Raw genomic sequence first — 25,775 nt, 5'->3', positions numbered from 1 at the left:
TTGGTCGGTATGTTTTGCTCGCCCTCCCTTGGTGAAATACAAGAAATACCTGAAACTTGATTAATTATTTAGTACTTTTGAGTACCCATGCACATGCATAATTAGGCTTTAATCTAATTTTTTTGGTCCTTTTGGTGCAAAAGTTAATGCTAAAGTCTGAAGGTTGGAGTAAGTAAAAGCAAAGTACTCTAGGTTTTGTCATCAGAAGAACAGAATGAAATCAAACAGAAAACGAGAATTAGTAACTCCAAGTGAAGTGCAGAATTGCATGAGTGCAGCACAACATAGATTCTCACATAATCAGTCATGAACTACAGACATTTAACTGGATCATCACAATGATGATGATGAATCACCATGTTGATTTATCAGTCTACTCAGGCTTTAGCAGAGTTCAGTAACACTGAGATTAATAACTGATCACCACGTTGATTTATCAGTCTACTCAGGCTTTAGCAGAGCTCAGTAACACTGAGATTAATAACTGATCAGCACATTGATTTATCAGTCTACTCAGGCTTTAGCAGAGCTCAGTAACACTGAGATTAATAACTGATCACCACATTGATTTATCAGTCTACTCAGGCTTTAGCAGAGCTCAGTAACACTGAGATTAATAACTGATCACCACATTGATTTATCAGTCTACTCAGGCTTTAGCAGAGCTCAGTAACACTGAGATTAATAACTGATCACCACATTGATTTATCAGTCTACTCAGGCTTTAGCAGAGCTCAGTAACACTGAGATTAATAACTGATCATCACATTGATTTCTAAGTCTACTCAGGCTTTAGCAAGAACATAATTTGTTGAGCTCCTCTTTGGAGGCCGTCTGGTTGCTACGTGTAGATTTTTAAAAAAGGTAATAAAGAAGGATTGATGGTGTTTCTTTTAAAGATTGTATGTTTAGATGTATTCTAAAAATATTCTCCTAAAAATGTGAAAAGTAACTGTTTTCTGAATACTGCCTTTTCCAAATGTAACATGCACTGAAATATGTAAACTTTAATCCGGTATTCTAAATACATATTCCCAATGCTTGTGTCCCATCACATCCCAACCCTGCTACTACCTGCCTCTGCCTGCAGCTGCCCTCCCTCCTGCCCAGCCCACAGCAGCCCCTGATCAGCATGGCCGCAGAGAAGGTTAAGGAGTCCCTGTCGCCCGTGGGCTTCCTGGAGGCAGCGGTGAAGATCAGCCACACATCGCCTGACATTCCGGCTGAAGTGCAACTCTCCATGAGGGAGCACTTCCTGCGGCGCACGCAGCGCATGCAGAGACAGACCACCGAGCCGGCCTCGTCCACCAGGTAATACACACATACATGCACTTGTTATACATATTTAGTGTCTGTCTATGGAGACAGAACATGGGGAATACAACCCAAGCCTTTCATCTCAGGTAACTAACACATAAATGCTTTATACATATGCAGTACTGAAGCACATCATACAGTCTAGACACATTCATATTCATAAATTAACATATTCATCTACATATTTTGTATGTGAAGCCTGCTCTATCGTCTACGTGCAAACACAAATGTGCTACTGATTAAAAGTTTCTGAAATGTTGAGTACATTCCAGAGCTAATTTCAAGGAAAAATGAGTGGTTAATAAGTCCAAATAACAACATGCTTTGTTATTGGCAGCAATAACTACAAGTAATGTTGAAATCAATCAATCAATTAACCTTTATTTAAACTCGGAATGGGGAGACCCCCATTTACAGTGTAGCCAAGTAATACAGGAATTAGGGATTGAGAAGTTGTACAGTAAAAGATAAATCCAATGCTATAATTAAATAATAAAAATAATAAGTAAAATGTATTAATAAGAAGGTACCAAAAAAATAAAGAGATAAAAGTACAAAAGTAAAAAAGTAAAAATTAAAAACAATAGCTAAGACATAGCTAAAACATGCCAAAAGTCATATTAAAAATTAAGTAAAATCAAGTAAAGCAGTTGCAGGCTGTGCAGAGGTGGTTAGAGGCTAAAAGTTTATAATGTTCATGTGATACCAGAGCAAAGCTTTAGGGTTTCTTGTAATGAATTCCAGCTCGCTGGCGCACTGTAGCTAAAAGCAGATTTTCCCAGCTCTGTAAAAACTCTCAGCACCTTAAGGGCGATCCAATCACTGGAACGAGTCTGATAAACTGCATTATTTACACTGAGCATTTCTGTGATGTACGATGGCACATGTGCAGTAATCGCTTTATAGATAATAGGAAGCTAATGTGTCTCCCGACGCACAGACAGAGATGACCACCTAACCTTTTCACAGAGTATACAGTGATGGATGTTTTAAGGGTCACCAGTAATGAATTATAAGGCAGTGTGATATACAGAGTCTAGAGATTTCAAAGTAGTTACAGGTGCATATCTGTATAACATGTCACCATAATCCAGAACAGGCAATAATGTTGCTTCAATGATCTTTTTCCTTGTGTGTTTTGGGAAACATACCTAGTTACGATACAGGGAGCCAAGTTTTTGTCTCAGTTTATAGGTAAGTTTGTTAACATGTTTAAAAGTGCATTTGTCATTTAGCCATATGCCAAGGTATTTGTACTCACTGACTCTTTCAAAGTTAGATCCCTTCAGGGTTGTGATATTAAAATGTTTGAGGCTCTGGAAAACAGCATAAATTTAGTTTTCATCTTTAGGTTGTAAAAAGTCAATTGTAGGACAATAAAAGAATGCTGTAATTTATGTACTGCAGTACCAATATAGTGAGTCAAGCAGCATAAGATAGTCTTATCAGCATATAAGTGTATTTTGTAGTCAACAACTCAGGTGGCAATGTCATTAATATTAATATTAAATAATAACCCACTTTGTTATTGGAAATAGCTCAGATTTATCTGATCATCTGTCCTAGGGACACACATTGCTGTCTATTGGAGAGATAGTTTCTAATCCAATTAGTAGCACTGATATCGAAACCAATGTTTTGTAGAATTTTTAAAGTAAGGAATGATCAGCTGAATCAAAGGCTTTAGAGATTTGAATGAAAATGGCTGCACAATGTTTCTTTTTATCGATGGCACTGTAAACATCCTTTAAGATGAAAGTAGCCTCAGAGATTGTGCTGTGCTTTTCTTTAAAACCAGATTGGTACTCTGATAAGACTGAATTTCAATGCAGAAATGCCTTGAGTTCACCATTTGCTAAGGTTTCTAAGATCTTGCCTAAGCATGACAATTTTGAATTGGGTCTATAGTTATTCAAATCAGCAGCATCACCGCCTTTGTGAAGTGGAGTTATATGTGCTGTTTTCCAGATACTGGGAATAACGCTTGATAAAATAGATACATTAAAGAGGTCGCAAGCCTTAGAACAAAAGGGGTCCAGTCTATCCTCTCCTGTACTTTTTTTTAGTATCGATGTGCTTTGGCCACGAAGTGAGGAGAAAAAGGGGTGAATTGCAAAGAGACCACATCTTACAGCCGGGGGTGTATCTATTTCATTAAAAGGTGCTTCCATGTTAATACTATCAAAGTAAGTAGTGAGTAGTGCAAAGTGAGTAGGAAATGCTTGGCAAATCTCTCTGATCAATAAGCTATATGCTTTGAAAATATGATTTGGAATGGGCAGTATGAAGTATATTTATTTCTTAGCTGCCTGAAGGTAAGCCAATGGTCTCCATTACTGTTTAGCTGGGCCCAATACTTTATTTCTTGCATTGAGCAAGGAAGATATTTCTGAATTGAAGCAGGAGTTTGATCTATCTCTGATTTTCACGTTTTTATAAGGGCCATGCTTATTTACCACTGACAGGAGCATTCCAGACTAAATCTAGAGTTAATTTTTTAATATTATTGCTGTGTTTTCCCTAGTTTACCATTGTATCTCTCAGCCTCTTTGCTTTGAAAGAATTCACTATTTTAGACTTTTATATTTTCTGTTCATCAGAGTTCTCTCACTACAATACCCAGCATGCATTTCACAAATACATCACATAAGAAAGGTAGCTCCTTGCAGTTTGTATCCAAAATGTAGCTTAACTATGACGTAGGTGCTACACATTACAGGTTGTACAACACAACTTGGCATGTCAGCCCCATGTACAGTTGTATTTGACATTATGTCAGTGTTCTAAATGCTTTAATGATAGTAAAAGACAGAAATACGCAATTAACTTCTGGCTGTTGCGCCAATGATGTCACTAATGCCCCATGAAGCGGCACCTGCACTAAGCAATAGGTTTTAGCATGCTGCTGTTGTATTGTGGTCATAGTTACTGTGGTTATATGAATGCACAATGGCCAATTCTGTAAAGTTCTAACATTAAGTGGATTTCAATCCACTATCAATAATTTTCCTATGGAAAAATGAATTGTGATTCAAATGTAGCCAGCAGGTGGCGTAGGTCTGCAGTTTCAGTCTCCACTGGGAATACCTGTGGTGCTCAATGAATCCTGACTGGTAACCTAGCCACTAAGCTGTGAGCTAATAAATACAACCAAGCTAGCATTAGTGTAAATCTTACCCTGGTTGTTGATCCTTTCACTACAAACTGCCAGACAGCTTTAACCCATAAGAAAAAAGGAGCCAATCTGAGGCGAAATATCTAGATATCCAGGCAGCTACACTGCTAACTGCTATCTTCTAGCATGTCCTCCTCATCTGATGAGTTATTGCTGCCTTTTGTGTAATCAGTTCCCTCCTTGTAACAATTTCCACATTCATACAGTTGCAATAAGATATTTGCCTATCTAGCGGTAAGGTTAACACACACATACATGTGCTTGTTATACATATTTAGTGTGTGTCTTTGGACACAGAACATGGGGAATACGACCCAAGCGTTTCATCTCATATATGCTTTATACATATGCAGTACTGAAGCACATCACACAGCCTAGACACATTCATATTCATAAATTTACATATTCATATACATTTTACATGAAGCCCACTACATCGTCTACATGCAAACACAAATGTGCTATTGATTTAAAGTTTATGAAATTTTGAATACATTCCAGTGCTAATTTCAAGGAGCAATGAGTGAGAAATAACTGAGAAACTGACATTGTTATTGGCAGCAATAACTACAACTAATGTTAAAAGGTGCATTCCAGATTAAATCTACAGTTAATCTGTTTATCTAGTACGTCTTTTAGCTTGTTGTCGTCCTCATCTGATGAGTTATTGCTGTCATTTGTGTAATCAGTTCCCTAGGCAAAGATATTTGCCTACCTAGCGGCAAGGTTACCTATTTGGCTTTCTTCTGTAACTACCTGCTAACCTGCAGATGATAGATAGATGGATGGATGGACGGATGGATGGATGGATAGATAGATGACCTTGGTTGCTGATTCTACATTTATGCAACTCGACCCCAGAGACTCCAGAGGTTTTTTACTCTTTCAGCCAGAGAAAATAACCTTACCTGAGGTAAAATATCTAGCTAGCTACCTTGCTAACTTTAGCTTTTAGCTTCTTTTCCTCTTCATCTGCCTAGTCATTTCAGTCCTTTGAGTAATCCTGTCTCTCCACAATTAGGCAGTTCCGCCCAGAGGAAAAAATGTCTCTCAACATTGTCTCAACGAAATAAAGTAGATCTCATTATTGTGTTAATGAAGAATCATTGATTTCTGAATTGTTTCTCCTAAAAGCCCTTTAGGAGAAAAGAGGAGCTCTGCATCAGCATTTTACTGTAACAAGTTCTGGTGATGAATGAGAAAAGCATGAGCTCTCTTACACTGACAGACTGCTGAAAGAGTTCTGTGATATAAAGTAGAGCTGCATAAGAAAATGATGTTATCTTACACTTTTCTAGTGGAAATATTATTCAGCTAAGACTGGGGTGAGATGAGTCTAACACAAAAGAGTTAATCCATTTGTGTGACGATATTTTGATCAAAGTGAGAAAATCTGGGGGTTACTTCTCAGAAGCCAAATTTCAGAAACATTTCACTCTGATTTCACACTGGACTTAACCATGTCTAGGAGAAGTACAAGCGATTAAGAGGAGATCTCATTTAGAATATTTCTTTCCTCTGGGCAATAAGATATTAGGCTTTCTAGCAGCAGGGTTAGTTAAAAAAGAGATCCAACAGCCCACCCTCAAAAATCCTCTCTAAACCACTTATTCTCTTCTACTTCCAAACACAAATGTGTTAAGGTTTAAGGTGTAAAATCTGCAGTTTGTACAGATTTTCACTGCTTGTTGGGAATCCATAAGCTGCACACCTCAAAATCACACACAGATGCAGTTATTTAGAGGCCTGTATTAATTTGACTGTTTACTCCACACCATTCACCACCGCCATCGGCAGTGAAAAGGCCTCTAGAGCTATCATGTGCCTGAAAGTCTGATGAGTTCAAAGGACTATTGGGAGCAGACCTGCTGACACATATATTACACTGATGAGATTTAATAATCTGCTCGTAAAAGACATTAATTTAGAACAGTTTGATGTTGATGGTACCATAAACCGTAAGAGGGATGAGAAAAACATCTATGCGTGTATGCTTTATGACTGGGTATAATTCCTCATAATGGTACTTTGGATCACCTCGAGGCTCCTGATTAAATGTGGAACAATGCTGCAATTTGAGTTAAATTTAATGCTTCTTATAAAATATTTAAAAACGAGATGCAAAATGTCATTAGCCAACATGTCTTTAGCTCATCTGCTGTCAATTTAGTTGCAGTGTAACAACTGAAATGATGTATTTTGTTGCACATGCCACACATGCACGTGAGCTAAACATGAGAGCATCTTGTATTGTCAACTAATGCACAAGATCGCTGTTTCTTTTTGAGTCTTACTGTAGCTACAAACTCCTTTGATGCCAAACTGGGCTATAATCCCAGAACAAGTGCTGTTTGTGCATGTTCAGTTAATTAGAAGATGCTTAATCCTTACTGCAACTGAATTAGAGCCTGGATCTTGTTCTTTCCAAAAATGTTTGCTGTGTTTAATTTGCACGTCAAAGTAGAACATCTGATTTATTTTCCTGCTGCTGCTGCCCTCAAAGACCCCATGTTAGTTTGCCTGTGAAATCTTTTTGCTGTTACTCATTATAAATGGCAATGGAAAGCAGTTGAAACAAAATTAATTACACCACCAGCGGTGCCAACAGTGCTGTTAATAGTAACTGTTAAATTTTAAATAGAAGAATGCACGCCAGGCATTAATATTGGGTCCTTAGCTCTGAAATATTAGTTAAATTTTCATTAGATGTCACTTTCATTCCACATTCTCTATATTTCCCTATTCACTATATCTTAATGAAGATGTGGCTGTTGAATACTTCTTCTCACTACTCCTTTCTGCCTGAACCTTTCCCAATTGATCAGTTGGCTGGCTACTGTACTGCGCAGAAGTCCGAGACCACCCATTTTTTTTTAATTTCCATGCAAAACGGCCATTAAGTAAAAGCTATTACTTTTACAGTATCAGAAAAAAAAGCTGAAAAGAAACAGAATATTACACAGAAGTCTCTAAAACTAAACATATCATTATTCTGTAAAGGTGTGGAGCAATGAGGCGGATGTACGTGCTGAGAAAAGCAAGCTTTATTGAGGGCAAATCCATAATCAGGGTCGAGACAGTCCAGGTTCATGGAGCCAACATGGATATAGCAGGGAACAGACATAACGCAAATAAACACAGAATACAGAAATCCAAACACTTCAAACACTGCACACAAATCAAACAATACATCCAACATAATCAAACAAAGACCAACGACAACAAGGGGGCAAACACAGGGCTTAAATACACAAGGGCTAACTAGGGATAACAGGACACAGGTTAAAACATAGGTGGGAACAATCAGGGGCGGAGTCAAGAAAACGAGGGGGCATGACAAAGAACTCAAAACAAAGTAGCACGTGGACGAGACCAAAACAAAAAAACACATGGAGGAGTGGGAAGAGCCAATTTGTGACATTTTCACAACACACAGCTTCTGTCCTTTTTGGGATACTTGCATTCAGTTTTACAAAAAAATCTGGAGGGATATTTTTCCACACATCCAAAATTCAGTCTTGGTTGCATTTTCTGCTTCTCACAATAATTCTGCTACTCCAAATAATCCCAACTGAACAGTTCCCTCCTTTTGAAGTTCATAAAACTGGCAGCTTTTAATTTAGTATAGTCAGGATTTAGTATTTAGGAGGTGGCACTTCTAAGCATTCTTAGCAGATTTGGTTTCTGTTTTCCTCATTCATCAGTTATTAGAAGAAAAAAGTTATAACATACTGTATTTATGCTAATGGTTAAGGTTTGGAAGCATTTTACAGGTATATATCATGTTAACGATTATTCTGTTTACCTGGTCGACCTCTGGTGTTAGCATGAAGGTAAACATAGACTGGCACAAGCACACAAACCAATTCAATCCCCTGAAACAGGTGATTTTGGTCATGAAGCCAAATGTTTAATACTAATAGAGTACTCAAAAAATTTGTTTTCTTTGATATTAATGTACCTGTCCAGGGTGTTTCCTGCCTTCCGCCCAAAGAGTGCTGAGCTCCAGTACCCCCTCCTGAGTTTAAGTATCTCTTGAAAATAAATAACTTGTAATTAATTGGCATTTCAAGTGAAAAATTAGATGATTAAATTCTGACTTTTTTTTTTTTACCAAATTTTCTCCCCAATTTAGTCACCTGCAAATCCACCCAGTAGTTAGGTCTCCCCCAATCTCACAATGCTATCAACGCTGGGAGGGTGAAGGCTAGCACAGGCTTCCTCAGACACCTGTGAAGCCAGCTACTGCATCTTTTTCTAACTGGATCATTGGATAGCTGAACGAGCTCAACTGCCAAACGCCAGATCTGTTACATCAGCTAACAGACACCTGCACTGATTAGCATATCATTGAGTGATGGGGGAGAAGGGGGGGTCCATCCTATCCACCCAGAGAGTGCAAGGCCAATTGTGCTCTCTAGGACTACCAGCTATGGATGACTGTAGCTTCATCAGGGCTCAAACTCAAGATCTTCTGATGATAGGGCCAACGCTTAGACGGTTGCACCACTTGGGAGCCCCATAAATTCTCTGTACTTTATATTCAACACAACTCAGAGTCTACACTCTATACTGTTAGGAATGAAGGGATGAGTGGAGTCAATACAATTTAGAGCATATAATTTCGATGGATTATGGTACATTTGTGCTCCCTGACTAAACTTACTGAGATGTACCCTTGAGGGTACCGCCCCAGTGACAAGAGGGGCACAAGCAAGGTTTCAGGCTTACCTGTCCACGTCTCACCTCTCTCTCTCTATTTGTCTTTCACTTTCGCCCTTACCACAGGCACAGTTCCTTCAAACGTCACCTGCCCCGCCAGATGCAGGTTGGCAGCCTGGATCTGGGGAACGACTACGTGGATGTGGATGAGCAACCCACCAGCATCGGCCGCATCAAGCCTGAGCTGTACAAGCAGGCCACCCTGGAAAGCGAGGAGTCTGCCAAGAATGGAGGTGGCAAGACGTGTGGCAAGATCAGCTTCTCACTCCGCTATGACTACGAGAATGAGATGCTGCTGGTCAACATCCTCAAGGCCTTCGACTTGCCAGCCAAGGACCTCTGTGGAAGCTCGGACCCTTATGTCAAGATCTACCTGCTGCCCGACCGCAAGAAGTTCCAAACGCGGGTCCACCGCAAGACACTCAACCCCACCTTCAATGAGTCCTTCCAGTTCCCGGTGCCCTACGAAGAGCTGCCTGTCAGGAAGCTACACCTCAGCGTCTTCGACTTTGACCGCTTCTCCCGACACGACATGATTGGTGAGGTTGAGGTGGACAACTTGCTGGAGGTGTCCGATCTTTCCCGGGAGACTTCCATATGGAAGGACATTCAGTACGCTACCACTGTAAGAGAGCCTCTTCTTTCTGTTATCATGCTATCACCTTGCATTAATGGAAGCAGAATGTAGTCTGTTAGGTAGAAGACCCTTCTTGTCCTAATCTTAAGGCCCACACCCTAGGTAGGTGTTGGCTCAAACAACATGAACAGATAAGAACAACTCAGCATATCTTAAAGCAAAAACAAGAAACACACTCAGCTTTCAGTGATTATTGCATAGTCACAGTGAAAAAGCAAATCTGACACAGCTATACACTCTTAACTCTTTCTTAGCTGCATATCTTCAAAGGGAAATCTTTACAAGACAAGAAAAGATTTTTACAAATTGCAGAAGTTAGTGAACAAGATTTTGTTGCAAGGCCATTTCTATTGGACCATTCATCATGAAATTTTAACACAAGGCAAAGGGCGACTAGACAAAAAAATAAAACAGGTACAAGGTTATTGCGATATGGTTCATTCCACTCATTTTTAAAGTGCTGCATATGATTAACCTGCTTATGATTAATGGAAGCAACTGTCCACTGGCCTCAAAAGCTTGGATGATAATATAAATTTAGATAAATGATTATCATCTGCAGAATTACTGCAATAAACAATATCATGATGATCGAAATTTAGTTTTGAAGTACCACTTGTAGCGTTAGAGGGTCTTGCAATTTCCATGATATTAATACAATTACAATATCATTACCAGCTGGACTAACGTCCAGCATTATTTAATAATTTGTAATAGTAACTATATTCTGCACAGACAGCAAGTAACATTGTTAACATCTAGTGGTTCAAGGTAGTTTGGAGGGAAACTAAAACATAACCTAACTTGTATGTGGGGACCCTTCTTCTGAACAAAATTGTCCACTTTGCCAGACTGAAAATGTAAACGGTTATCTTTCCAAGTGTTCTTCAAAGCATGTATGTATGTAGTGAATTAGTTGATGTTGATCATGTACAGCCTATAATCAGGTGCACTCCTTTATATTGTATACATTTTTTAATTAAGCATAGATTACAATGATGGCATGAGCAAAAGGAATGGTTAAACAAAGGTGAAGCCATAAAAAAGCATGTGCAAAGAGAGAACAAACAAATTGCATAACATTATATAAAATACAATATAAAATACGTAAAATACAATATTTGATATTTATTTTCATAAGGCTGTTGATTTCTATTATATATTCTGATTCCCTGTTCACACTCATCCAGTGGGGTTTTAGAACGTTACATAGTGATACCACTCAATCCAAGTATGTACACTAGTGCTTTCATATGACAGATTCTCAAACTTATAATTTAAAATTTTCCGGAATTTGGAATTGAATGAAAGAGTGGAAATTGAACTGAATACAAGCGAAATGTAAAACTTGCAGTTTTACAACTTTGCAGATGTGCAGACTGAGAAATCCGAAAGAAATCAGAATAAGAGTATACAAGCACTGATAAATTGGCTTAAATCCAGCTCTTTATCCAATTCCTTAATGGGATTTCTAAATTGTAGTGTTTCTACAAACTGTTTACATGACCATCTGAATTTGACCATTTGCCCATTTGAAAAATGCCGAAATCCGATTATGATTGGATTACTGAGTGCATGTAAGCACACTTATTCTTAACTTGTGATGCAAGTTAGTGTAACAGTTTTTTCCAAGCAATTGTGGACTATTTCTGTTCAATTTTAACACAATGCAAAGGCTAACTGGAATTTTCAAATTGAGCAAAAATATCAAAAATGTAAATAAAAGATTTTGACACAAAATATATACGACGATCTATATGTAAAATAACATCAGCACATATTTCTGATTTGTGTTTTCATGGGCCTTTGATTCATGGGGGCCCTAGGCAGTTGCTTAACGTTGCCTAGCTCAAAGATTTTCCTTGACTACAATCAATTGGGCAAGCTGCTGACACCACATATAAGAATTTCCCTGTCATTTTCCCAATGCATTATAAGCTTTATTTATGTTGATTGCTTAAGCTATGCAATGATGTCACATTCTACAGCTAAAACTCTTACTGCCAGCATCCAACGCTGATGAGGCTGCCTTTGCATGAGTCTTCTCTTGTCTCCTTGGATGACTGTAAACTGAGTTTTAAACACTCCTCACGGAGTGGAATGTGCATTGGAGTGGAAGTTCATTGGTGAAGTTAATTAGTGCTGCACAAATCCATTTTGATCCAGCTTGGCTACTACAATGGCCACTTAATATGACCACTATTGGTGATAAATATTGCATATGTGCAGCACTTTGAATAAACAGTTCTATTTGAAGCAATAGATTTTTTTTTTACACTTTGACAATTTTAAACTGCAGTAATTTAGAAAACTGCATGGCTCATGTCACACACAGAGTCCCTTAATTGAAGACCAGAAAACATTCTATTGACCATATTGGACAGTGCACATGTGTTTTGATTAGATAAGAAAACTTCCCAGCAGCACATTTGATCTATCAGATTCATCAGCAGTAGTTAGTGGATGCTGAAGGGCATGGGGGGACTACTCTTCCCTAGCATTCAGCGCTTTGTATGATCTCCCCTGGGAGGAGAGTGCAACACAAGCCTAATTAATGTCAGGTCAGACTCTGTCCTCATCATCTATCCTTATTAAGTAATACAGTGGATCAGATTTTCAAGTAATGGACTGACAGTGCTGAGCTAGAATTGCCCAACCCTGTCATCTGGTGCTTTTTTGTCACCTAACATTGCCAAGAACTGCCTTCGTTGATAGAAAAGGCCATGTGACTGACACTCAAAAATAACCAATCACAGACAAACTGTTTTAGCATGATATCTTGGGGCATGTTCATTTCTCAAAACTGGGCTGCCTGCATCCAAAACAAACCCGTAGGAAACAGATGTGTCAGCGAACTCTCAAGGATATTTAGCTTAAAAGCTACTAAATGTTTCAAATAAAACTCTTGAATAACTTTTAAAAATGTAATCCTGTGAACTTCACAAACTTTTTTCAGTCTCGCGCCAAAATACTTGCAGTGCATGTCCGCTTGCAGTCATGCCTTTCCTATTGACAGATAGAACCCCCTCCATGGAAATGCATAAACAAGGCTGGGCGGATAGCTAATGAGAGTGGCAAAAACCTGACAGCTGTGGCCAGCTTAGAATGCAATAGATATCAGACGTGTCATCTACCTGTGAGTGAAGCATCAGAGGCTAAGACTTCCCTGGGAGTGACTGTCACATTGGTGTGCTGCTACATAGAGAAAAGGCCTCCAGAAACATTTCATTCTCATTTATAGTGGATTGTTCAGCTGTCATGAGGTCTTTAGCCACCAAGATGATGAAAAAATAGGTGTTTTTGCACCAAACTGAAGAAGAACGAGAGGAATCATTAAACAGTAACAGTGATTAAGTTACTGTGTTTCCTTTGGTCAGGGCGAAACAAAGCCACAGACACTGGGTAACAGCCCATTCTGCTAAAAAGTTCATCAGTGACAGAGCAGCTCTATAGCAGTGCTGTTTGACTTCTGTGAAGGCTCATATGGCGGTAATGACTGGCAAAAGGTACATGGTGGAGCCCTGCTGGAGAGTTATGAAGAGATATAAAAAGCCCAGAGAAAAAAAGCAGGTATCCGGTTATATTAAACTTTCTTGTGGAAGTAGCAATACACATATTTCAAATGTGTTAACATTTACCTTTATGACTGCTGTTGAGCAGCCTTGAGCTATGTGTACAGTTAAAGACAGCTTCAGCGCATTGTCAATAAATCTCATTCTCCTATCACCAGATGTCAGCCTCTGCTCTGAGGAGTGGGTCGATAAGCCTCCACTTATTGCTTCGGTGGCACAGGGCCGTTTGCCCCTTGAACAATGTAAACATTCTGTTGAGGCAGGCAGGCCATTTGGTGCCAAAACTCTGAGAGCACACTGCTGACACTAAGCATTTGGCAAAAGGAAGCAAAGGCATTCTCTTTCTTTGACCAAGAGTGAAATAAAAGATGTTGAACAATGGCCCACAAGGCTCTGTCGAAATGAGCTGTTTACACTCAATTAGTCCCTTAATGGGAATAGCTCAGGGATCGGGTTGAGGGATTGTGTCGACAAGCCACAGCCATCGAGTTTTTTTTAATGCCTGGATTTAGTACAACTAGGGTTGCCAGATTTCAGGGGTCAGGGGTCAAACAGAAATATGAATAAAAATATTAAGTGTATATGAAGTATTCAGATCTTGAATCTTTACAAGATGTATGCTAAGATCTATTTATACACAATGCATTAATAAAGACATTACTAAGCCAAATATATACAAAGTTATCGTTCATAGGGTACTTTCTATTTCAACTTGTGGAAAAATAATGGTTACATTTTTCCATTTCAGTTCTATTTTTAAAAAAGATCTTCTTGAAGTTGAAAGATTTAGATTCATCCTGAGTAACAAGGTGAAAAATAGAGTCTCAAGAGTATTAGTCCATGGGCAGGCTTATTGTAGCCACACTCCTACATTTTAGAGCAGAAAGTGAGACTGCATCCAGGTCCCTCATGGCCACATGGTGAGCGGTAACATCCCATTGTTTTGAAATAAATGTGTCCCAAAGTCTGAAAACCAGTGTGTAACATTAATCATTGTCACTACCAGAACACATATTTTCTGCAGTTAAGTAAACTTTTTATGTGGTATAATGAAAACTATAAGAATTGTATATGTGTACAACTGCTTAATTTGCCAAGTACTGACTAGTTGTTTTGACTAGATATTCTCATAATTAGCTGAAATTGTCACTGCTTAAGAAACAAAATATAATGTTATATAATTTGTTTTAAACAAAATTAACATAATAAGTTAGAAAAAGGATTTTAGTCTGAAGTGTCAGTTAAAAGTCAAAAATGGGTTTTCAGCTCTGGCTTTGAACCATTTGGGTAAAATGATCCATAAAGGAAATATACTTAGATATAAATATATATATATTTATATCTAATTATATATAATTAGATATATATATCTAATTATATATATATTTATATACAAGTTTTAAGTCTATGCCCTGCCCAAGTTTAGAGTGAATGAGAGAGGGAAAGAGAGAGAGAGAGGGGGGGGGGGGGCACCTTATCTACTCCAACAAGTGGGTATGCATTTAGAGTTGGACTCGCCAGACATTTTAACTTGCAGTCAGCAGTACCAACCACAACCAATGGAGCTGAAAACCATACTGTCTGGTCTAAAGCTGTATACCTGGCAACCCTAAGCATGGTTAACCCTTCTGGCTAATTAAAGGATTGACACACATTTAGATGATAATGATTCAAATCTGAGGGAGTGATGTTGAGCAAATTTAAAACTGTTTTGTGGAGTTTGGATGCTTTATCAGGCTACAGACCCAAGCAGTCCCACCCACCACAGTACAGGTTTGATTCTGATTAATGAGTGCTGTGCTGAAACTTGTGTTGATGGTAAAAACGAATGTCTTAGAGAGCAAAGTCGAGTGACTGGTGTTACAGAAAGCCAAAATCTAACATGTTCTGAGGTGTTTGTGACGTTAGTAGTTTTAAAAACTACCTGTTATTAACAGATGTTCATGCTAACGTACCTTCATCAGGTTCCTTCTGGTGTAGGTTAATGGCAACTTACATGCTAATAGAACTCCATGCTGGGGAAAGTTAAGAGTGCAAGTGATTTCCAAAGCCATGCCTTCCTCTGATTTTTTCTCCTGTTTCTATCAGCAACATCTATTGGTGAGCTCCCTCACCATGAAAGGGGTTGATTCCCTTTAAAATATAAATGAGTGGATTGTGTTTATTTGGCTGTACAGACGTGAAATGGAAATTTGACACATGGTTTTAAGCTTCATTTTTAAATTATTACCCTATTACCATCCAATCCAAGTACAAACAACAAGGCAGTAAATCCCATCCTGACACATTTAAAGGCTGATTTGCTAAAACAGCAATACAACCCTTTCCTAAATGGGAAAGTAAAGGGCAAAATAAAGTGACTCCACTGCAGTGGCTCTACTTGTCCTGGCCATTTTGTTGCAAAGAAATCAGACCAGCTGGAGGACAGAAAATCAGCTCTTTTGGTCTATTCAATTATGGAAAAGAAGTAATGGTAGGAAATGAAAGAGACCGAGGGACGGCTGGTGTGAGATAGCTTTTAGAAGGCCTCATGTTCATTATAGAGACTGCTTCATTATAAATCATCTCATTGGCAAGCTGGGAAGCTTAATATGTCTGGCATTTCCAGCCTTAAAAAAGCTCCAAGCACATGTTGCTTCCTCACACACTGTTTGGGACATTTTCTGTCACGCTTGACAAAAACAAAAACAAGAGCAGCAGAAAAACACCTTGTCAAACCAATATCCATTATCTTTGTAACCAGAGGCAAACCGAGCCTCTCAAAGATCTGGCTGCCAGCTGCGCCACCTTGGGTATCTTGCCTAAAGAAATAGTTTTAACACCCAATTTTGCCCAGAATGCAATGTTGCTTCGTATTTTATCTTGCTATTCCAAGAGCAGGCACACAGTTTAGTCACCAAATAGCTTTAAGTTTGCTTGAAATGTATTCGAAGACTTGAGTACCCTGTTCCTGGGTCTGCTACGAGCTCACCCTCATCATATGAGTTAATAGGTCACTGTACTAAACCCCTTGAGGATAAGGTCAGTAATGAACTTGGATCACATTAACCATGTTTGAGCTGATATTCTGATGATGTGCTGTGTGTTCTCTGTAGAGGTTTTATTAACTTATTTTCACTTAGAATATCAACAAAATGCCATTTGACTGGGGGTGTGCACAGCACTTAGTGGACTACTGTGTAATTGTTGCATATATATTTCCTCTTTTTTTTGTACATAATTGGCTTTTTAACTGAAAATTGCATAAACAAAGGGGTGGTCTTTTGCTCAGTACTGTAGTCTTTGTAATTTCCTAGTAACCTCTTTTGCTTTTACTATCATTTTTAAAGAAATTCCTGCATGTATGTTGTTGTACAGAGGTAACATTCCTGAATTGTTTGCCTTAGATAGTCAGTGATTGGCAGTAATATTCAATAACTCCTACATAAGTATGTTTTATAAAAGAGAAATACACTTTCGAGGCACTTTTCTTAAACAAGCACTCATTCTCAAGTCTGGCATTTGGCGCTTCCATCAAGCAGCTTTAAACGGCGCCCCTGGATATTACCTTCCTGCACGTTGCAGTAAATCACCTAAGAGTGTGGATAGATGTTAAGCCACAACAAGAGTGGAATCAGGGGAGCTGTCCATCAGCAAGTGGCTTAGCCGGCTCATTTACAGTGATTAGAACTTCCGGCACTCTTATTACTGTAGCGACGATGAGATGAACTGAGGAGCTATGGCCGGATACCCTCATCCTACACTCCTTAGCATCCAGACAGAGTGGGCTGACTCAGCCTCTAAAACCGTCGCTGTCGCACAGGTTCACATCTTCGTCATTTGTTTGACCCGACTCCGACCGACAGGCCTGGATTAGGTTTGAGGAAAGTGACGGCGGATTCACATAGGCTGCACCCCGACAACGGCTCTGAAACATTTGGGAGCGCTGACGTTTAATTAGCGGCCCGGCTGGAGTGGTGTTCAGGAGAGGATCTTTTCTTAGAGAAGCATAACAGCTAATTGGCCACGGTGGCTATGTCTGTCCAAACAGCCCGGCCCTCAGACCTCAGCGCTGAGTCACCAGCTTATTAAACTCAACTCGGCCATCACAGTCAGAAGTGCCAAGCTACAGCCACAAATGCCCTTTCAAGACGTTTCCCAGGACTAATCATTTGACCCTGAGCGTAATCATATCCATAGAAACCACAGAGTTGTTATACATAGTGCCCGAATTTGATCCACAGAAATAAGCGAGTAAATACGCCGTATTGAATGTAAATAGTCTACGTGCAGTATTGACATTGCTACTTTAATGATGAGAACAATGCTGAGAACTTCTAGTGCAAGATGAAGAAAGAGTCAATGTGAACAAATTTCTCAAAGTTTTTTCAAAGGATTTCCATTGTCACATTAGACGGAAATGCCTGCTCCAGCTTTGCTCTAATCCTCAGCACCTGCAATGACTGTGAAACATATAAATGTCAGCATAATATGTGCCTAAGAGAAAAAACTGTAGTCATATAATACATTAAGAGTGTATTATTGTCTATAAAATATGTTTATATAAGATGCCTCCTATTTACATAGGCTATACACTTAAAAAAGGTGGTTCGTCAAGAGTTCTTAAATAAAGAAAATGTGTTTTATATAGAAGCATTAACTTGATTTGCATGATTTTGGGGTTCTTTGTGTGGTGAAATGGTTCTTCAGATTAATAGAAAATGTGCTGTAGATAGTTCTATATAGCACATATTTTGAAAAGGGTCCAAATAGTACCAAAAAGGGTTCTTCTATTGTTAAAACTTGACATCATAATCATAGTAGAACTCTCATCAAAACTATCACCATCAGATAAACAGCACTTCAAGCTTTACTCTTTGAGAAATTGGAGAAAATTAGAGGAGAACCCTCAGGGCCTTCTAGTCAGGGGACTAATATGCAGTCTGTCACTTTTAATTCATCTTTATTCAATAGAATCATGCAAGTCTCTGCAAGTAATACAGTGCTAAACTTGTTTTACCCTTTAGGAAACAAAAGGATTCAATTCTTATAACAACAGAAAGTTTGCCAATCAGGAATTGTTTTTCACTGCGGTGTCTAGAAAGATATTGATAAGTAAGCTCTCCTATCGGTTGGACTTCAGGAGCTGAAGGCCTAATGCGCTTGATAGTCTACCAGGTCTTCCTTGGTTGTTTAGAGTCTCATTTTCTGTGTATCTTTTAAGAGATTTTTTGAACTCCAGTTTTCTCCCAGTAATGTTTTTTTCACTTATTTTCCTTTGACTTTCCTCTTCCTCATGCAAATGGATTATCTTATATCTGATCTTCTCAGAATTGTGTACTCAATGGGTGTTTTTACCTAGAAATAAAAATCTATATCTGACTTTTGCCCAGTACTTTGTTTGTGGATGGAGTATGGAGTTTCAAATGCAGTGTATTTGCCAGTAGTCACTGAATAAGTTCTCACTTTTCATGTCTGTTCAGTTTTTCCACCCTTAAATAATCTTGATGTGCTCACATGTGTGTGTATTTGTGTATATCTGACAGGAGAGTGTGGACCTTGGAGAAATCATGTTCTCGCTGTGCTACCTGCCTACTGCGGGAAGACTCACTCTGACTGTTATCAAGTGCAGGAACCTCAAGGCCATGGACATCACTGGATACTCAGGTAGTGTTGATCACACTCTGTATATGTTGTGTGTTTTAAAGCTCAGGTCTGGGCGATGTCTAAAATTCAGCTGATTCAATGAACATTGACATTAAATAACCTCAATGAGTTTTTTGAAAAATCTCGTTTTGAAAGGCAAGTATGGTGACACTAACATTGTACTGAGGAGGATAGGGTGATAATAGCATTATACTGAGGCAGATATGTTGACAATTGCATTATACTGATGAAGATAAGGTGAAATAGCATTATAATGAGGAGGATATGGTGACAATTGCATTATACTGATGAAGATATGGTGATAATAGCATTATACCGTGGAAGATATGGTGATAATAGCATTATACTGATTAAGATATGGTGACAATTGCATTATATTGATGAAGATATGGTGATAATAGCATTATATTGATGAGGATATGGTGACAATTGCATTATACTGATGAAAATATGGTGATAATAGCATTATATTGATGAGGATATGGTGACAATAGCATTATATTGATGAGGATATGGTGACAATTGCATTATACTGATGAAAATATGGTGATAATAGCATTATATTGATGAGGATATGGTGACAATAGCATTATATTGATGAAAATATGGTGACAATTGCATTATACTGATGAAAATATGGCGACAATAGCATTATATTGATGAGGATATGGTGACAATTGCATTATACTGATGAAAATATGGTGATAATAGCATTAGATTGATGAGGATATGGTGACAATAGCATTATACTGATGAAAATATGGTGACAATAGCATTAGATTGATGAGGATATGGTGACAATTGCATTATACTGATGAAAATATGGCGACAATAGCATTAGATTGATGAGGATATGGTGACAATTGCATTATACTGATGAAAATATGGTGACAATAGCATTAGATTGATGAGGATATGGTGACAATTGCATTATACTGATGAAAATATGGCGACAATAGCATTAGATTGATGAGGATATGGTGACAATTGCATTATACTGATGAAAATATGGTGACAATAGCATTAGATTGATGAGGATATGGTGACAATTGCATTATACTGATGAAAATATGGTGATAATAGCATTATAATGAGGAGGATATGGTGATAATAGCATTATACTGAGGAGGATATGGTGACAATAGTAGATAATTCATTTACTTTCTCAGAAGACTTGACCTTCACCAAGTTCTCTTTCCAAGTTCTCTTTGAATACTCTTTCAACATTGTTGAAATGATCAGATTCATCTGCTTGGTGAAGGGGTATAAAGCACCACTGATGTTACAAAATGTTCCTCTGCAGTCACCTAAGCCGACTACAGCTGTCTTGACATGTCTTTAATCCAGTGAAATACAGGAGAACTATAATTCCTCTATATTAAATGTGTTATTTATGCTCCTTGAATCTATTAACAACCACTCAGACTGCAGTACCCTATCATTAGCACTGTGTAATGTGAAAAATGTAGTTTTCTAAATCCACTTTTGACAGCATATTCATTTATTGGCAGCACTCCAGCAACAATATTCAAATAGGGCAACTTCTATTCTGGTGTTTTCAAACATCATAAAAATAACGCGCTATGAGTACACACAAAGTGACATTCAGAATGAGCTCAAAATGATGAATACGCAAAGTGAATGTTTCATAACATCACAGCTTAAACCGGCGCTGGGATTTTACACAGTAGACTCAGCTGAAAAGTAAATGTTTCGCATAGCTGGCAAATTGAATTCACATGCAGTAAACCTTAGCTATTAAAGTGTGCCCAAAGCATTTCTGGTGTTAGAGTGATGCCTCCTCATGTGTTCCGCTCAGTCTGGGTGTAGTTTGTGCTTGAATAATGTACAGATATACAAATAATGTATCATTCAAATCTCCAAGTGATTGGTAAAGTTGGAAATCAGTATGTGGCAGTGACAGTGGGACCTTGTTGTTCTGTTTGGTCGATTAAAGCATTCAATCTCGACGGCTCCCCTTGAATGCTAAGATGACGCATTGGCAGCAAATGACCCCAGTGCTTATTTTCAGGCCACTTAACGTTACTGACATAGGAAATGTGCGTCATATAAAACGTAGACCTGCTGTGTTAGACTCTACACATGTCAACCTGATTCAGAGGTATTAGTCTGGGTGCCATCCGGTTTAGTCATAGTGCTCTGCGCTCCCACCAGCCAGCCTGCCAATGCACACATTCAAAATTAAATTTCCACATTTGCCCAGTATTTGTGGACTGGCTTATTTCCTAGAAGGTACTTTTCTCTTCTTTTATTAAAACATGAAAAGTCCCACCCACAGCTATCACGTCACATAAAGAATGTCCCATTACTCATTTCCTGACTAGACAGACTGTGTATATACTTAGCCAGACTAATTAATGGGCTGTGGGTTCCATATGCCTATAAATAACCAGATGGCTGAATTGCTGATGGTCTTTTTTAAATGCTAAGTCATGATAAACTTTTTTCTTTTTTTCCACAGATCCCTACGTAAAAGTGTCTCTCATTTGTGACGGGAAACGTTTGAAGAAGAAGAAGACCACAATCAAAAAGAACACACTGAACCCCACCTACAACGAAGCCATAATTTTCGACATTCCTCCAGAGAGCATGGACCAAGTCAGCCTGCACATCTCTGTCATGGACTATGACCTGTACGCATGTCAGGCTCTTTGGGTTGCTCAAAATGTTGCATGCTTTCAAAGGAGAAATGTTCACAAGTCGCTTCATGCAGGTCTGAGTTGGATCTCAAGACTCTGGGGAGCAGTTCAGAGTCTAGTTTCACGTCTCTGGCTTGTTAGTCCGAGTTACATGTTGAATATCTAGCATGCAAGTCTGAGTCACGTTTTGAGTCTCTGGCATGTGAGTCCATGTCGAGACTCGAGTCTCTGGCATGCAAGTTCGAGTGTAGCCTTGAGTCTCGGGTGTGAGTATGAGTTAGGTGCGAAATATCTAGCGTGTGACTTGTGTCTTGATTTTTTTGCAAGTTTTATCTTGTTTCTCTGATGTGCATTTTGAGTCAAATGTTGAATCTCTGAGCCGATTTTCGAGTCACTGGAGTGTGATGTCTGAGTCAAATCTCAAGTCTCTGGCACATGAGTCAGAGTTTAGTCTTGAGTCAATGGCATGCAAATCCAAGTCTAGTCTTAAGAGTTCAAGTGTAGTCTTGAGTCTCAGGCAAAAGTATGAGTCAAGTGCCAAAAATTTAGTGCATGAGTTGTGTCTCAAATATTTTGTGAGTCTGACTCCAATCTTGCACTTCTGATGTGCAATTCTGAGTCAAATGTTGAATCTCTAGTGTGCGAATCAAGTTTCGAGTGTCTGGAGTGTGAGTCTGAGGCAAGTCTCACATTTCTGACATGTGCATCCGAGTGTAGTGTTGAGTTACTGTAATGCAAGTCTAAGTCGAGTCTTGAGTCTCTGCTGCCTTAGTACAAGTCAGGTCTCGAGTCTGTTGTGTGTGAGTCTAGTCTTGAGTCTCCCATGTTCAAACCAGAGCCTAATCTTAAGTCTCTGGCTGCGTGTCCAAGTCGAGTCTCGAGTCAAGTGTTGAGTCTCTGGCGTACGAGTCTCAAGTTGCTTGAGCTGCATAATGTAAATTGTCCTGCAACTCACTTGAAACTCAGCTGCAACAATTGCAGGTTGCTCAACTTCATGAAACAGGTTTTATGAAACAGCCAATCAAAACAGCGATAACACTGTGTCATAAAACGGAGACCCACCCACACCCCCGACTGGACTGGCTCAAGGTTTTTGCCAGTTCATTGAGCCATCCTAACAAACGTGAGTTCATCAAAGCTAAAGTTTCTGTAACCAGCTGCATTAACTAGCCAGCTAACACAAACAGCTGTTAAACGGCTGCTTTGCCACTACTTATCATTTTTATTAGCTTGCTGTTATTGTGGAGAAGGAGAAGTTGTAGGAGGACACGTGAATGACAGCTGTCAAATTACATGCAGAGCTGTAAAATCCAACTCTAAAGGTTCAGTACAATGGCAACCAGTTTGATTAAAACTAGCATGCCTCTTTGGCTTCAGAAACAAGCATGGACAAAATGAGTAATGTGTATCTGTGCATTTTTGATGGATGTCAAAATGTTCTCGAATGCAGCCTGACTGTCAGGTTGTTCAGAAATGATGTTTTAGTGAACTCACAACATTGCATGCAAGTTTCACCATGTAAACCCAGGATTAATATCAAATTACAGCATGCTTTTGTTACCACTGGCGATGACTGTGACATTTAAGGGCTTAAATTTTACCTGGCAGCATGATTTATAATCTACAGAGGGTCTGTTACTTCAGTATTTTTTATTATCCTCTGTATTTTGCACCCAGAGCTCGATAATAAAGTTATAATTTATTAGCTGTAGTGTATCGGTTTAGCGCGCTTAGTGTATTGTCGTGCTCAGATTTAACATGCGCTGTGACCTTTTATTTTGTTGTGCTCAAAAGAGATGATGCCTCTAGTCAGAGGCTGAGCATCCCAGACTCTCAGAAAGAGCGAGAGAGGGAGAGAGCGAGACAGATCTTAGTATGGCACACACTGAAACCTTGTGCTCGCACATGAGGCACGCCACGCAGTCAGAGAGAGGAAAAGGTCAGGAGTCAGAAGGCTGAGGAACACAGAGTGAGCGGGAGCAGCGGGAAGTCCCTGCTTCTACTGCAGTTAAAACGCTATTACAGTCCCCAGGCTTGAGTGCTGTTTGGTCTCAAATGTGGGCATCACACATCACAGCTAAAGAGCAAGCAGCATCTGGAGAGTTTCATGTGCTTTGCATTTCAGATGATGAGATGGATTCTGACTTAAGGAGAAGCAGTAGCATGTTGTACTAAGTCGCTATAGGCTATAGGTCTTTCTAAATGGACTTCAGTTCCCAGTGTCTTTGGAGTTTTCCCCACAAACACTGGTTTTGTCTGTTCCCCAATTTAAATATGAATGGGTCAACTGCTAAGGTCTTGAAAATGGTTCCAAGATGGGACTGCATTTATGCCCTGCTGAACAATGCTTAATATATATATATATATATATATATATATATATATATATATATATATATATATATATATATGATATATTAATATATAATTGATGTATAATCAGTTCCAATATGGGAGTTGTTGGCTGCTGCCAATGTCCAGTATTTTGTAATATACTGGAATATTCAGTGCAGATCACTTCAAAAATCAACAAAACATGTGATTTAACAAGGGTGTCCAGACTTGTGCGTACGACTGTACATAACATAAATATAACCTTTATTTCTGTAGGGTTACAAATGCAGTAAAATAGATAATAACAAATCAGTATAGACGGCATATTAATGCTCTTGTAAAGCTCTTATTAAACCTCAGGCTAGTAGTTGGCAATCAACTGGCTGATCGTATTAAGCTATAATGAATTATAACTATAATATGAAATATTTTCCAGTTCATCTGTGTTATAACATCATCATCTTGTGCACAAACATTGGGTCTATAACTGTGATGAGGGCAGAAATTCTTTTTTGGATAGGTCTGTGGAAAAGTAGGTAATCCACTTATCAAAATTACATGTGAATGTCTCACAATGTTTTAACATCAGGCTATATCCCTTTTCTGACAGTACTAAACCGCTAACATTGCAAAGGGGGGGGGGGGGGGGGGGGGGGCAGTATCTAAAAGTAATAAGTGCAATATTTTCTAGTTAAAAAACATGACACTCCACCACACTCCACACTCATCACACTCCACCCCCCAGCTAACATATGAGGTCTACTCAGCTTAGACCTACTTTCTATACAATTTTTGATTGATATGCTTTCCAAAATATATAATACTTAATAAACCAAGATCTTCGGAAGCTACTTTTACTTTCCTTTATTTATTTAATTTAAAGTCAAAATGGCAATTAAACATACGTTTTACATTTTTCAGGATCAGGAAAAAAGCAGAAAATAAATATTTAATTGAAAATTACTCGGGATATTCAACAAGTAAATATGAGAAATTTTTTTCAGCATTTTGTATGTCCACACTTTGCCTTCATTTTAGCTTCCATTCTTTTCAGGAGGCTCACTTTCAGTTTTTTAAATTTGCAGGGATATTTTTCCACACCTCTAAAGTTCAGTCTTAGACGTCGGTTACATCTTCTCAGAAATATCTCTTGAATACCTTGTACTTAATGTCCGTGTTAACTGGAAATGATTTAAATGAGGGGCTCTGACTTTTGCATGGTAACATATGGTAAAAGTGAACCTGAACACCTTTTATTTCCAGGGTGGGTCATAACGAAATCATAGGCGTGAACCGTGTCGGCTGTGGAGCCGAGGGACTCGGCCGAGACCACTGGAACGAAATGCTGGCATACCCCCGCAAACCCATTGCACACTGGCACCCCCTTCTGGAGCCCAAGAAATCAGAAAAAGAGGTTAGTTGCTTTTTAATCTCCATGTTAAAAATACTGTAGGTATTAAATAAACAAAGCCGAGCCTCAGAGGGGTGGAAACTTGATTAACTTTCTAATTCATTGTTTACACTAAATAATAAGAAATGTATTCCAACCAAAATCTAATCTTTCAAATCCACCCCTATGCTGATTGCCAGCTCTTTGAAAATCTTCACATCCCTCTTGACTCTTCTCCAAACTTCCGCTTTGCACTATGAATAATTTATCAGGGAAGTATGATAATGCTGATTTAAATATAGACATAGGGGATGTTATCTTC

At 38.7% G+C, this 25,775-nt stretch overlaps 1 protein-coding gene across 1 annotated transcript in view; it reads left to right on the top strand.

Moving 5' to 3' along the window:
• Positions 1-25,775, top strand: part of syt6a (synaptotagmin VIa) — a 108,732-nt gene that overhangs the window by 78,471 nt on the left and 4,486 nt on the right. Inside the window, exons 3-7 of the mRNA XM_017707984.2 lie at positions 1,091-1,311; positions 9,281-9,839; positions 18,949-19,069; positions 21,552-21,723; positions 25,327-25,477. Coding sequence (XP_017563473.1) covers positions 1,091-1,311; positions 9,281-9,839; positions 18,949-19,069; positions 21,552-21,723; positions 25,327-25,477 — 1,224 coding nt within the window. The remainder of the gene's footprint in view (positions 1-1,090; positions 1,312-9,280; positions 9,840-18,948; positions 19,070-21,551; positions 21,724-25,326; positions 25,478-25,775) is intronic.

The sequence above is a fragment of the Pygocentrus nattereri genome, chromosome 9, assembly GCF_015220715.1.
Source record: "Pygocentrus nattereri isolate fPygNat1 chromosome 9, fPygNat1.pri, whole genome shotgun sequence".
In the NCBI taxonomy this organism is placed as follows: domain Eukaryota; kingdom Metazoa; phylum Chordata; class Actinopteri; order Characiformes; family Serrasalmidae; genus Pygocentrus; species Pygocentrus nattereri.
The sequence above is the reverse complement of the archived record's forward strand: the minus strand, read 5'-3'. Positions and strand labels throughout refer to the sequence as shown.